Here is a 16,361-nt window from a genome sequence, read left to right on the forward strand (position 1 = left end):
ATATTAAACAACAATGTATTGTCAAATGATATATTTTATTTTTAACATAAAAATGTTATCTTGATATCACATGTTTACAGGCTCTGTGATGTTTTATTACAAATGATATCATCAGCAAAACATGACAATATAATATGACTTTAACTGTACACAACATGATAATATAATGTTAATGATTAAAACTTCATATAACCTTCATTTAAAAAACAAACAAACAAACAAGCACACAGATGGACGTATTAACAGTATTGTTGCATATAATCTTGTCCGTCACAGATATATGCCTTCACTTGATATGTATTTACTTGCTGAATGCCCGTATCTTTGGATTGCGTCGGCCGGGGTCACGATTCTGCCTTGATGTGGATAATGATGTGCGTTCCCACCATCCATTTGGAGCAAACGGCTGTTGAGATGGTCAGAGTTGTCAGGCGTGGAACATCGAGGAGGCCGTAAATCATTCAGGGAATTAAAAACAGGAAATTCTGACCCGGATGTGTGATCAGCTTTTATTAAGTTATTGTAAACACGTCGGTGTCCTGTCCGTTCCCATGGGTGTGCGTACAGGTTGTTTTCAAGATGGCCGTTTGGGAGTTTCCGACGTTTGTTTTCCTCTGTAATTGTGGGTAGAGATTGTCGACTTTGACGACTACTGTTCCGTCGTACGGCTTGTTTAGTAAGAGCGGAGTTGTTGTTTTTCACTTCTTCTCTCCGTTTTTGACGGTAGGCCTGCCATGTGATAGAAGTGACGTCGGATTCGGCCAATCGGTGTATATTATCTCTCTGTTTAGACCTGAAATTTAAAATACTTATTTAGTAAACTAAACTTAATGGATTTTGCTTTATGTCTTCAGAATAACGAGACTGGTAGTAACATAGCGGTATTGCATATTCTTGCGACCATTTAAACTTCCAAACGCCAATATTTGCATCGCACAATGTACATTGTGAAAACTATATCAAAGCGACATCATTTAACGAAAAAAAAACAAAAAAACAACAACAAACAAACCGTTTAATCAGCTGACGACATCCGTACGTCAGTAGCCTGACTAGGAACCACAACACCTCCAGTATACTAATGGCCGATATTCCCACCAGTATGGCTGATATACCACCAATCTTTGCGACAAGGTCCAGCAGCTGAAACAGAGAAAACAAAAAGTTTAACATTATTCAGAACTTTCTCTTAAGTTACGCATTTCTTTCCACCTGTCGATTATTTACTCTTGGAAGTAAAGATAATTCTGTACTCGGAATGCCACCTTGAGTGCAAGTGCACGACTTACTACATATGTGTTTGTCTAATTTAAGAAATAAGCTCGATGAATATGTTTAATTTGGATTATCATATTTTCTTTTATTTACATTACGTTATGTTCATTTATATATATAAAAAAAAACCCAAAAAACATAGACGTTAATGGTATTACAATGTACGTTTGTTTCACACCTGATCAAATCAATACAATTTCCTATATATCCTATATATCACTCTTGTTTTTCATTTATCAGCGGATACTTCCCTTCATTTGTCAATAATGATACCATAAAGACGAGCTATCTATCATGTAGTTTATAAACAATGAAAAATAGCAGCCGTTGTAGTGAGTAGGATATGAAAACAACAATTCATTAACTCAATTGTTGATCACATTTTTTTTTATCAGGGCCCAGTTGTTCTTACCAGGGTCCAGTTGTTCAAAGAATGATTTTAATTTCTTGATCAATCATTTATGGTAATAATGACGTTTAATAGAAACCAATATTATTCTCCAATTTCAGAGATTAAATTTTCACTAATCAAGTGATTAAGCTAGTAACGTTTAGAACAACTTTGCCCAGATATAAATATAGCCTTACCGTTAATGACGATTCTGTGACTGTCTCCTCTACCATATCCTTGTAGTTGACTGTCACCTTCGTCAACGAATTCCTGAGTGCAATAAGAGTTTATGATAACCAGTTTTGTAATCATCTACACACGTTCGTTTATAACGTTTCCATTACTCACGATTTATGATATTTTTGTTAATTACATTTCCTCGTGGTAATTAAATATCCTATATGCTAAAGATATATATGCATGTAGGATCTTGGGATAGGAGTTTCATGATTTCATGAATTTTTATTAAACGAGTCTTAGAATTCTTTTCTATTTTTACGAGCCTTGGCGTATGTCAAGATCGTCTTCATACTCCTAGAATAAACATATCCACTGTCACAGAACTGTACCTATTCCGTGATGCGGACTCTTGCGACAAAGGTCATACCGTAAGACGTGATGCAATTTATTGTATCATACGTTTGCCCATCCCTATGGCCTAGCGTGGACTAACACCACGGTAGCCTTACCTGATGAAGTGATGCGAACTGTTGACTCCCTGTTGGAACAGGAACTGCTCTATATAGCCGATGTTCCCAGGGGATGGCCAAGTGGACGACGACGCTTCTACGCTGTACAGTGATTGACTATATAGAATAAAGAATATTTAGTATCTAAACTCTAGTACAAAAACATTAACTATACAGAATATGTGACTTTAAGAATATTATGATTAAAGTACAGGTCAATGTGTTGTATGTCAAAATCCAAAATATTGCAAATGAACGGGATATGTTTTATCCTATAATTAACAGAGTTGACTCGCGTTTTTTCTGTACAAGATTTCTCTGTCACCATCTAATGTATGACGGATAACAACACATTAACGTCACGGCAACAATGCAATGACGCCACATTTTGTTGCATTACAATATTTTTGTTATTAATGTTTTTAACAAATGGATGCTTCGTAAATTAAAAAGTATTATGAGAGAAAATATTCATCTCATACCACGAGGACGTGTCAGATGATGGTTAGGGTGATATCCTTCGTTGTCTAACCCTCAGCAAAGGCTCGGTTAGACAAACAAGAATATCACCCCACGTGGTGGAGAATTCTCTGCCACAACCTTAAGGTAGGGAGTGATTCCATCAATAAACAATTGTTATGTCATACCTGCATCTAGGAAGACAGCCACACTTCAGTTTGCCAAGCGAGTAAAGTTTTTGTATTGTCCTTGCACAAATGTCTGAAGAAAGAGGAAACACATATAACTACTCCACGACGAAAGGTAAACGAGGTGTGTTAGCTATAACACTGTCAAAAACTCTGCCCCGAAAGGATTAAATACTTTACACATATATCTATAATATACTCTAGATAAAGTCTTTCTGCTTCGGCAACGGTAGAAGTGTATGTGATCGTTAAGGAACTACCATATTGAAATTTAAATCAAACATTTTTTAATATCATAATCAAACACAAATACTGATTTTTCCGACACGTACATATATGTTCAGAATGTGTTAGGAACAATAACCCGATAAAACCATGTCACCTTAGTAGCCACAAATAAATTTATTCTAATATTCATCACACTTACTTTCAAATTTTACGTCAACGCGGCATTGTTCTGTTGCTATGACGTCAAACGATCGTTGACACTGACAGAAAGATTCTATCATTTCATCAACACACTGTCTCAAACACGCCTAGAAAAAAAAAGTATCAAAATATCCTTTTGGTAAATGCTGCCTATGGAAACTAGCGCAACCGCCTCAAAAATGGAATCTTATACATTAAATATTCACAATTCCAAATAATTTAGTATGCATCAACACACCGCTCAAAACTTAACATTTGCATTTCATAGTGTGGACACTCGTTTGGAATTATTCAATATGATTTTTACGTCTCACAATAATGTACAGTGTGTTAAACAACTGCTTTCATGCAAACTGATTTTGTCGTGTAATCTAGATGGAGATACCAGGTCTGATATGACGGATAAGTCACGATCAGGGTGGTAGTTTTCCAGCTGAGCGCATACAGATTTTAATCTTAATTTAATAAGAAAATGTCAACATGTATATGTATTATAATGACACATGTCTTTGTTTATTACAAATGTAATACATATTACTCTACATAGGCGTATTAATAATGACACCTTTGTATAGTATATTCCATATGTATTTTATGAACCACCCCTTTCTTTACTAAGTATGTCACAAATGCTAAGTATGGTAACGCGTATTTCTTATAAGCATATTGTTTATTTTCATTAATTGAAAATATTTCCTTTTCTGGTTCATAAATTATTTACTCCGGTTCATAATGGAATTTTTACCTTTTGTGAATAAAGTTGTTGAGGATTGCAGCCTTTGGTTCTGTCAATTTTGGATTTCTGTAAATCAAAATAACAGTACAATTTTAAACAAAACGTTAGTTCAGCAGCTTTATTTTGTGTGTCAAAAGCACCACATGATTCAAAAAGTAGAAAAAATCATTAATGCTTTTAACAGAAATAATCGAACTTAAGTTGTAAATTATATATGTCGACATTAAACACAACCTTACAACATCAAACGCCCTGTTATCTAAAAGCATGTGTATCAGAACATACACTGTTGGTATTGATCTAGCGACCTAACCTTCAGAAGATGCGTCAGTACTGTGTTTAAGCTATAATTCACATGTAAGTAGATTTATTAGCAAATCATATAAAAGATGTTCGCAAAAGTAATTAAGACGTATCCATTCAGAGTAAAAAAAAAGATTAAAAAAAACCCGCCAATACGCTAACCCGCAAATGCCCTTATACCACAGCAAGCAGCAAAACTTGTGAAACAACACAAATATATGACAAAGTAACACTACGTATTCTGTTTTGGGTTTCCTGAAGAAAAAAATACAAAATATTGTTTCCAACAATAAGGTATCGACAATTTATTCTTTACCGCAGTCGGAATGTAGTGATCAAATTTTGATTAATCAAACATCTCTTCAGTGTTTTGTCAAACCACAGCATAGATCGACCATTTGGACGTCTATTTTTGTTTTCATTTTATATGAATTAATATATGAATTAATAACAATAAACATATAAATGATTTAATATATACATCAAGTACAGGCGAATATAGATTTCCTTCAGGAAAATGGGGTTTATTAGTGACATGTTAAATCAATGCCGTGTATACATTTGCATACGTTAATAATAATTGAAAGTCGATTTGGGATTTTTAAGAAAAAGGGGTATTTGATGTTATGTCTAAAAAACTGAAAGCAGAAACTTTTGACTCGGAGTGAAAAAGAAAAGAAAAATGTTCTTTTCGTGTTAAAAGGTGCTCACTAAGAAAGAAATCACGAAATTTAATATTGGATTATGGCAATGTACTGATCTTTCTATCAACTACATGTACTTAACTGCACTTAGGTTTGGAAATATAGATACGGTATAACGAGACTCCATACCTTCTGTGTGTTTACGAAGACTGCCGTGCCCGGTTGAGATATTGTGAGGGTATTCTGACCACTGTCTCTCTCGCCAACATAAACGTGCACACCCACAGACGGGGTTAACTCTCCAACGGTCTCCTCCGGCTCCACGTTTAGTAAGAAACTAACTGTTTCTGAGAAATAAAAAGTTTCAAAAATCTGTTGAAATCAAATGTATATTCGTAACACAATTTGATATGTTCTGTTGAATGCGTTATTGCATAGATTATTTTTCTAAAATAAGAACTTATTAGATCAATTTTCGAAATTCTTTTATAGGCATTTTGGTACAATTATTTGTAATTGTTTGCTGGGGGTTAAAACATTTATTACTTTTCTAAATGGCTATTATCTTATATACATCTGCATAATGTACCTATGTTATTGTCCGGATTTGAAAAGGTCACACAGTTGCCAAGGTCTGGATCCTGATGTTCACTGAAAAACCTAGAAAATGATAAAGAACATCGCATGATATATGCGTTAGAAAAATAAAGTTGTAAGAATTAGCTAGAAAACGTTGATACGTAAAACACATGCCATAGAACAAGTCCTTACTGACTATTGTCCTAGATATTGACATCCCTGCTTCACTTATCGACAGTATTTACATGTCCCAAATGATTCCATATTCATTCCATATTCACTACCTCTTCCAATTATCACAATTTTCTTGGCATATATCGACTACTGACGTAAAGATACAGATTGATGTATGTTCCGTTGTTCAGGTTTTTTTTGTGTGAAATACCTTGTCTTATTATCATTATTTTTTCCATGAATCCTTTGTAAATATATTGTTGTTCTTATTGTTGTGTCGATTTTTAGTTAAAATTACGGTTTCGTTTTCAGTTGGTATTAGTCCTTTTCAGACAGCCTCATGCGTAACGAGACTGTGTTACTCTGTATATGTATGAATCATAAATCACGCAGTTTTATCATCAACTTGTCCAAAGGATGTCCACGGGTACCGGGTTGCCTCGTAAAGCCTCCAACGTATAGCCCTACGTATGCCTGACCAACATTTTATTACTGAGAATTCACTCCAAAGTGTGATGTTCTTGGCAGGGAAAAGTTATGTTTTTCTATGAATAATCGAAAGAAAATACTCAACCGAAGGCATTTTCTATCAGTCTACAGTACGACGTTTTATGTATAGATAATTGTATGACCTGTCCTATCTGGTAAACTTGACTTATACATTTGTTCAGTTCCTCATTATCACATATCTTAATTTAGAGTCGTACATCTATTCATTGAAATAATTCATCACGATATTCAACTTAATTTTGTTAGTATGTATTGTTTAGAATTAATATGAAGACGCCTTCTACAACTGTATATAAAATATACATGTGAAGCTGACAAAATTTCAAGCATTCATTAGACAACTAGGGAGGTACCCGTGTTTTATGTTTGTTTTATTGCAGTATAAGATTATTTCTACCAGTATACTTCACACAATGTGTCCTTCGAACAGGGTTGGGGGCGTTAGACGAGTCAGTACGCTAGGACTAACTATTTTTCTATTAATGGTTCGCTATTCGTACGGCCTGGCAAACTTTGTAAAATATGCCAGAAATGTACAATCCATCCAAAACGCCTAATGGGTCATTCAGTATTCCTTCCTATCTTGAAAGAAGCATTTCTAAAACCACTCTTTCGACCTATATTTACTTTAAGTCACCACTAGATTAATTTTTGTTCGTGATATTGTGATCTTTGTCTGTTAGGCGCTTAAATGATTCTCAAGATTCAAAATACGTTTAGCATGATTTGAAAACTAGTACATTAAAGTACTAATCAAAGAAAGTACTGTAGATCACCATTTTCCCCCTCTCTTTATTTATACATTATAAAGGTATCTATTTCAACTTTCAGATTTATTTTTTCACTATTATCTTACGCTTCTTACTTAATTTTGTCTAGTATGATTTTTAGTTTTAGTTTAATTCAGGTATAAAGAGTGATATACCATCTGATTACTTAGAATGACCATTAATTGATCTTTTGACCAACAAAGGATTTACTTCTGCATATGAATAATAGATAAGTTTGGGAACCTGTTCCATCATGATACACTCAACACTTCATCGGACTTGTCATGATACGATATCCGTATTATGTTACCAGTTATATAGATATGATATATAAAGCTAGCATATACTCGGCCACAGATGACAATGAATTGTCATAGTTTAAGGCACAAAGGGCCCCAACCCAGTGCATAAAAAATGTCCTTTCAGCCTTCTAGTACAAAAAGGTATCGTAATTAAGCTGAAGTTTACTATTATCTTCAATTCAAAGGTAATGGATACATTGTAGGTTATCTGATGCTGCGTTATTGTTACCGGGTTAATAGAGTCATTATGTTGGTTCTACAATACAATACAGTGGTGTGGCTCAGACAGACCTTAACGTAAACAGGCCAGTGTACGAAATACAGGTAGATATGTGGCAGTTGTCAAAGGAAGGATATATGAGGATATATATAAGATAATTAATGAAAAATACTGTATACTTCAGATTTTTGGGTATTTTGGTTACAGTATTCACCTGAGTTTAGTTGTGAAAGTCACTACTACTACTACTACTACTACTACTACTACTACTGCTGCTGCTGCTGCTGCTGCTGCTGCTGCTGCTACTGCTGCTACTACTACTACTACTACTACTGCTACTACTACTACTACTACTACTACTACTACTACTACTACTATTCAGTTTTTGTCAGTGTAAAAGTTATTAAGATTACTTTTTCATATAACTATTTACTGCTAGTGTCTTACATCCCTCTCTCTGCCTGGAGGATATAGCCTCGAACGCCAGTTTTAATCATGAAAAAAATTTAAAGCAAATTCTACATAGTGTCGTTTTTTCTTTAAAACTGATTATGAATTTCCGTGCTGCGGAGTCTTCGATAAAGCCAAATAAGTCTTTTAACCCACACGGGTGCATCGCGCACGAACCTGTTACGTAAAATAGGAAATAGAATATTGATTAATTAAGAATTGTTTACATCAATTCCGGTAAAAGATGGTAAGATGTTGAAATCAGTTGCGGGAGGTTTCTAATTTAATTACCATCAGGATTCCAGATTTTTTTCAATACCAGAAAATATTTTGGTCTGCAGCGATACGTACAGAATTGGCGAGTTCAATATGCTGTGCCTCACACTGTTATACCAAATTTAATCACGATTCAATTAAAGGTCATAGCGTTAAATTACATATATATGTATTTCTACTGTTAGATAGCTTGTTAGACAAGTTATACCATTATGCTATTTAACTTTGAAAATGACCTTCACACGTGATTTAGCAAATAAGGCATTTAAAGAATTATTTTCTATTTTTATTTCAAATATGTTTGTAATGCCATTATTTTTTTTTTAAATCATTTCAATACATTTCTCTTTAGATGTTTCCGTGGCTTCTTAAACGTTTGGTTAAAGATGAAATATGATATAATTGATCTTCTGTCGATGCATTATTGTACACAAAAACAGGCAGTTTTAGTAAATTGGTATTTTTTATCAAATCATATTAAATGATAATTAAGTAATTTCATAACTACATATATACTGGTATAATATTGAACCGTTTATATAGATAAATGGACAATAGACACACGTTATTTAAGAACACAACGATATATCATGTCGGATTGACAATGGGCACGATCAGTATTTCTATATATTGTTAAGTGAAGTGCAAATGAAATATTTGATTATTTTCATTAACTTCACACACATATTTATTGGAAGGTTAAAATACCTCATTGTATTATAGAATCAACAGAGAATCAGTAAAGTTTAATCCACATTTGTCAGCCCAGTTACTGTGTATTTCATATTAACGGACCGACAATGCAACAGATATCCCGTTAATTTAATACATATCTGTCTAAAACATTTAAAGGATCATTCATGATATATCTCTATTGCTGTTAAAATAAACATAAACATAAATTTATATTTTTCATCATCAATGTTAAAACTTCCCATTCTATAGATACAAAGAGGTAACCAACTGTCAATGGCACAGGCATACAATGCTATTATACATCAGTAAATGTTGTTACAGTGCAGGTATTCTATAGATAAGGTAAGGTAACCAGCTGTCAATGACACAGTCATACAATGATATATACATCAGTAAATGTTGTGTGGGTATTTCATTCTATTTTTATTAAGATACCTTAGGTATGAGAAGTAAGAGACCCTGTAGTATATCGTTGATAAGGGGTAAACTGACTTACGAATTAAAGAAACCACATGTAGAGACAGCTACACACGATCCCTGGTATTACTTTATGTAGAGATAAAGGAACTCTTCAGACATTTTCAGACCTTTCCACCATTTTCATCTTTTTTCTTTATGTAATAAAATGTGTCTTTTTTCGACTGTACAACTACATATTTTCTCACGGCACCACTTGTTTTATTCAGTTCTTTCCTTTATAAAGTTAATACTAGGTTATGATTCAACGTGATTATGTTTTATATAAAACAGACAGGAATGACAACTGCACATTTTCATGCTCAATATCATGGACCAATTGTACGAGTTCAAAGGAACTTTCCATAAATATTCTACTAAACCCGTTTATTTAAATCGACTTTTCTCGTTCTTTATGAAGTTGCTGAATCATCCTTATACACAACAATGTAGTATTATTATTTAATTCCGCGGCGAAATTTAAAACCTGAATTAGGCTATTGTGTAATGGTTCGTGTCCTGTCGTGTCATTTTGTTCTACACCAGCAACTTAAAACATATGTTTAGAAAATGAATGTTCTTTATCTAAATTATATAGGTAAGAGTTATAATTTAATTTTATTTGGTATACGCTTTCATGACAATATGTCTCCCGTCGATAATCTACACCATTCTAACACTTGTACAACACCGCGTGATGACAACCAACACATCTCTGTCCCACAAAACTTAAGATAAAATAGTTTAATATTGCATAATATTGCACCTCCCCATTTTTATTTATTTTTTTTTTTTTTTACATTTCTTTCAGTATGAATTTCATAATTTCAGTCACCCACTCGGTATAAACACTTTAGGTCCTGTGTATCTCTGACGACTTCCAGGAAGGACGAAACAGCTGTATGATGCAGTTTTATTTATTTTTGGCTCTACTTCTATCTAACTCTCAATTTTGATTGACAGGTGTTAATGTCTTGTGTGTCTTCTGTACAGCTCTTTATGTAACATGCCACACGGGCATTAGGAATGACTAGGTATATATTAAATGACTTTATGACCCTGGTTACCTTTATCAGATAAGGCTCGACAGATATTGTCTATTATATACTGAAAAGTACCCCCCTTATCGACACATGTTTAAAGTATAATTAAACGAAAAGCTCTCCTCTAAGACAGAATTATCAGATAAACTGGCAATCCCTTACATTAGTCCGTTCTGTCCGGAAAATCTGCTGACACATGTACAGTAAAGGGAGGGTAGAACGCTCTCATATTCATATGTATTTATTGAGTAAATTGGTCGCGGGTCGACAAAATTATCCACTTTATCTGAACCACTTCCGCTATTCATTAACCAGGTGTGCCCAGTAGATAATCATGCATGATCATGAATTAGGCTCCTTAATAACCAAGTCAACAAGGTTTCGTAACATGAAAATAATAATGAACTTAACTGTAGCTGGGGAATATACTTAGTACCTTTATGTGTTGGTAAGACTTTCTTCAGATACATGTACCTATTCAGTTTCATACATCTATAATTCTTGTGTTTGTACAACCAAACAAAAATTGGAACCCATAATCTGTAGAATTTGTCAAATGACTACCACGTTATCGTTATATTCTATTCCTCACATTGTTATTGAGCGTATATCTACATAGTTAATATGTCATGGTTTTGGGTTGATATGACGTGGTGGTGGTGGGTTAATATGACATGATACGTGCTGACATGACATGATGTTAGTCTAGTATGTTATTGTGTTGGGCTAATATGTCATGGTGTCGGGCTTACATGTACGGTGTATATGACAAGGTGTTGGGCTATCATGTCATGGTGTCGGACTAGCATGTCATAGTGTCGGGCTGACATGTCATGGTGTTAATATAATGGGTCGTTGTGTTTGGCTAATATAACATGGTACTTGGCTGACATTTCATGGTGTCGGGCTAATATGTCATGGTGTTAGTCAAATATGACATGTTACGGGCTAATATGACATGGTGTAGGACTAATATGACATGGTACGGGCTAATAGGACATGGTGTAGGGCTAATATGACACGGTATAAGGCTAATATGACATGGTATAAGGCTAATATGACATGGTGTAGGGCTAATATGACATGGTACGGGCTAATAGGACATGGTGTAGGGCTAATATGACATGGTATAAGGCTAATATGACATGGTGTAGGACTAATATGACATGGTACGGGCTAATAGGAAATGGTGTAGGGCTAATATGACATGGTATAAGGCTAATATGACATGGTATAAGGCTAATATGACATGGTATAAGGCTAATATGACATGGTGTAGGGCTAATATGACATGGTATAAGGCTAATATGACATGGTATAAGGCTAATATGACATGGTATAAGGCTAATATGACATGGTGTAGGGCTAATATGACAAGGTACAAGGCTAATATGACATGGTATAAGGCTAATATGACATGGTATAAGGCTAATATGACATGGTGTAGGGCTAATATGACATGGTACAAGGCTAATATGACATGGTATAAAGCTAATATGACATGGTATAAGGCTAATATGACATGGTGTAGGGCTAATATGACATGGTACAAGGCTAATATGACATGGTATAAGGCTAATATGACATGGTATAAGGCTAATATGACATGGTATAAGGCTAATATGACATGGTATAAGGCTAATATGACATGGTACGGGCTAATATGACATGGTACAAGGCTAATATGACATGGTACGGGCTAATATGACATGGTACGGACTAATATGACATGGTGTAGGGCTAATATGACATGGTGTAGGGATAATATGACATGGTGTAGGGCTAATATGACATGGTGTAGGGCTAATATGACATGGTATAAGGCTAATATGACATGATACACAGCTGACATATCATGGTGTAGGTCTCATATGTCATGGTGTTGGTCAAATATGACATGGTGCATGACTACAATGTCATGGTACGGGCTAATATGACATGGTGTAGGGATAATATGACATTGTACTGGGCTGACATGTCATGGAGTTGGGCTGATATGTCATTGTGTCGAGCTACGCCCTCGGGTGACATGACACCTCTCGGGTGGTCAAATATTCATGTCAACCCGGAACAAGGGCAATAATTGTATAGTGTTTAATGTGTCATGATATTATGTTTACATGCAAGATGTTGGCTTAATGTGATTTGCGTAATAACATGTATTGAGTTATTATGACATTGTGTTGGGCTAATACGGCAAAGTGTATGGCTAATATGATATAGCGTTGGGCTAATATGACATTTCGTAGGACTAACATACTATGATGAAGGGTGAATATGCTATGGTATTGGGATAATAGGATATGATGAAGGGCTAATATGACATGGTATTGTGCCAATAGGATATGATATGGCTTTGGACTGATATGACATAGTGTTTGGTTGATTTGGCATGGTTTAAAGTCGATATGACATGCTGTTGGAATAACATTCCAAATCAAGTTTATCGTATACAAGATGATCGTAATCTAGCCACTTCCAACAAATCAGTGCAAATGAAAGAAGTCAATTTTATAATGTTAGGTTTAAAAGTTGTTTTGGCTAATATTCATTTTCTCAGCGATAAAAACTCTAAACAATACCAAATTGAACCTTTCAGATTAATTATTATTTCGGTTTGCATATACTGGTATGCTACTCTCTGTCACAAAGAGCTGAAATATTTCACAGGTCTTGGACTATGTACGTATACCGGATGTACCGGACGCGGAACAATTCCAAGTCAACGAGGCGGAACAATTTAAAGCCGGACTATCTTTCCAACTACTGATCATGGTCACTACAACCACTCGACTGTGAATTTGATGTGACAGATGGCGCGTGCCCAATGACAATGACACAATGATAGTTATTTATTCTCGTAAACAGTTCAGTGCAGAGAATAAGAACATTAACAAATGCCGTTTTGAATACTCGCCAGCAAAAACAAACAGTGATATAAAACAATGATATACAAGACCTAAACAAATCCTGTTGTAATATGTAAAAAAAAAAAAAAACAACAGCTAATATTGGTTAATAATTGGATGGTTCTATAAGTAGTTATTACGCAAATTTAGTAATAATTAAATTATAACTACAAATAAGAATTTTGTAATTCTAAACAATAATGCGATTGTTATGAAGGATAAAAGAAGTAAAAATCATATTAAGTAAGCTATTTTTGTTACGAATTGAAAGGCGTGCTCATAATTAAGGTGAGAGCCAAATTCTTCACCTCTTATATTTAAAACATTTTAATCAGACATTGTGTAGGAATGTAATACGATTAAAACTGATATTTTAATTGTAATATATGTGTTAATATGCCAAATAACATTGGTCTGACGTCACAGTTGACGGGCTCGCTGGAATGTGGCGATCCTTTTTTAATATTATTGTTTAATATTCAGTGGGATTGATACAGAGGATACTGTAAGTGTACATAATCTGAAACGCATATAATATTTTTGCCGATTAACGCATTCATATTTTGGCACGCCCTCCATACAACGATACGTGTTATAGAACAAATACCCATCAATTGCAATTAACGCTATCAAAATTAAAATGAATGGAATAATTCCCTTACTTATACAGTCAACATTAATCTCCGGCTGTTATTGTCACACTTGAACACCTATTACCAAATAACGCATTTTTCGATTAATTAAGTTTACATTATTTGTCGAATAATGACTGAAAAACAGAATAATATATAGCTCATTCATCCCTTACGGACTCTTTAAGTGAAAAAAATATATATCGGAGATGAGGTGTGCTAACGCCATAATTTGATCAATTAGGACAGTTTTGGATATAAGATTACCTTAAAGTACGTCGAATACATGTATATGTTTATATATACTAATTCAGTCATTGCATTGAAGGTTGCGACAGACTCTTAAAGCTTCAACATCCACCAGCAGAGCTTTCCGCCTATCTCAAAGGATTGTGCAAAGGGCAAATGCGATTGGCACTTATCAAGCCTTTTCTTCGTAGGCTATGTGTCAACTATAAATTCTAATAATTCTGTATAGAAATCATCTTGACAGGAAATATCCCGCGTTAATTAATAAAAATCTAGATGTAATATGTTTTTACCCGTGTCTGTACGTTCGTGTATTTTTCATTGCTCATCTATATACATAACAGAGAACATATGGAGTTTGACAGACATGTGTAAGTAAATTTACTAATACTACAAAACATTTTTCATGAACGTAAATGTTCCCAAATATCTATTTCACAAGCAATTTCGGTAAAAGCTATACACAGTTGTGATCGGGAATAAAGCATATATGAATAGGTACCAAAACATGTTAAAATCAAAATAATATTAAATGAATTGTACTTGATGTTAAATTTCAATGTACCTGTTTTTGTTGCAGTTTTTCCCGTCTGCCCAACAATGAACGATCAGTGTATCTTTCCTATGTCCGTAAGTCTGTAACTCGGATTTGGTAGGAGTTACAACATCTTTGAGAATCTCCACGCCTTCCTGTATCCCCCAGAGGTACAACGATCCGTAATCGCTCGGCGAGGACATGTAGGAATATGGTAAATACTCCTCCTCCAGTTCACTGTAGAGAGATTTAAGCTCAGAATGTTGTAGAATGCTTGTCAGATTGTCATACAAAGTCGTCCTTTCTAAAAGTTCTTTTGCCGTTAATGTTTGCTGTCTCTGTTGCAGAATTTTGTTTGTCTTTGAGGAAACGTTTAACAACGCTTGAAAACGATTCTGAGAATGTTGTAATGCTGATTTTCGTAGTTTATTGTTATTACATATTGTGATATTTGGAGATGAAGATGAAAATGGTGGAATTTTGTATGATAAGGTTTGAAAATGTGATGTGTTTAAATAAATCTCTGCATATAAAAACACAACATAAGACAAGGCACCGAATGCTAAAACAGAAATTAAAATCCAAAATACACTCTCCACGAAGGATGCATATCCTACACGGCCACATCCGTGAATGTCTAACTGTCGCATCCATCGCTTTGCGCGGGAAAAGGCAGACGACCGTTTCTTTGCTTCGTTTGCTAGTCCTGCAAGATTCTTCCATTCCATATTTGGTTCATCAGGTGTTCGCATGTATCCCCATCCTCCTCTCCTTTCGTCAGATTCTGATATCGAGGTAAAATAGCGTTCGCACCTATGCTGCCAGGAATTAGAATCCCCGTCCATTATAAATCAATTTTACCTTGTGTGCAGCCTTTCCTACCAATGTGTATAGGTCGTCTGATCGGTCTAGTACAGAGTACACTGTAGTATATACTAAAACAGGCGCTATACTATTCTGTTAAAAGTCAACGTGCGGAACAACGACCATGGCGGTATCTGATTGGACAGTTTTTTACATATCGGTCCTATCAACACAATTGAAGTATATACCTGTTAATTCCACAGGTAGGTAATGGCATTTAGAAGTTCGCCGCCGCCAAATCGCCACACGTAATACCTACCTGGTCAAGGCGAGGTTAACGAGGCTGGCCTCCATTGTTGACGAAACCGGCTGACATAACGAGTGGTAAAATAGGCTGGCTGCCGCTATAACGGGGTTCATTGGAAGTTGAATTTTCCAGCATTGTGTAACGCTTTTCATCTTATTTCTCGTAAAGCTGGTTTGATATTTGTTGGAATCGCGATATACACCTATCCTGACTCCTTATATTACGGTATACGATTAGGTAAATATGCGTATAAAGGGTCTCTGTCCGATATACGATTATTCCACATTTAGGGGTGAAAAAGAAGTAAATTAATTTGTTGACGTTGTCATGAAAAC

The 16,361-nt window shown here is 34.8% G+C and overlaps 1 protein-coding gene across 2 annotated transcripts; it reads right to left on the minus strand.

The window, feature by feature from the left end:
* Positions 1-205: 205 nt before the first annotated feature.
* Positions 206-15,852, minus strand: LOC117334998. 2 transcript variants are annotated; one of them, XM_033894888.1, is made up of 10 exons: positions 14,946-15,852; positions 5,704-5,774; positions 5,304-5,461; positions 4,177-4,233; positions 3,430-3,538; positions 3,003-3,075; positions 2,356-2,472; positions 1,864-1,936; positions 1,004-1,143; positions 206-793 (listed from the first exon to the last, which is right to left on the minus strand). In XM_033894888.1, exons 1-10 carry the CDS (start codon positions 15,758-15,760, stop codon positions 271-273), a joined length of 2,136 nt encoding a protein of 711 aa, XP_033750779.1. In that variant the 5' UTR covers positions 15,761-15,852; the 3' UTR covers positions 206-270. The 2 variants fall into 2 exon arrangements, with proteins under 2 accessions (XP_033750779.1, XP_033750780.1); XM_033894889.1 differs by having other exon boundaries at positions 1,013-1,143; positions 14,946-15,851.
* Between the last annotated feature and the right edge of the window lie 509 nt (positions 15,853-16,361).

Source organism: Pecten maximus, chromosome 9, assembly GCF_902652985.1.
Source record: "Pecten maximus chromosome 9, xPecMax1.1, whole genome shotgun sequence".
Lineage (NCBI taxonomy): Eukaryota > Metazoa > Mollusca > Bivalvia > Pectinida > Pectinidae > Pecten > Pecten maximus.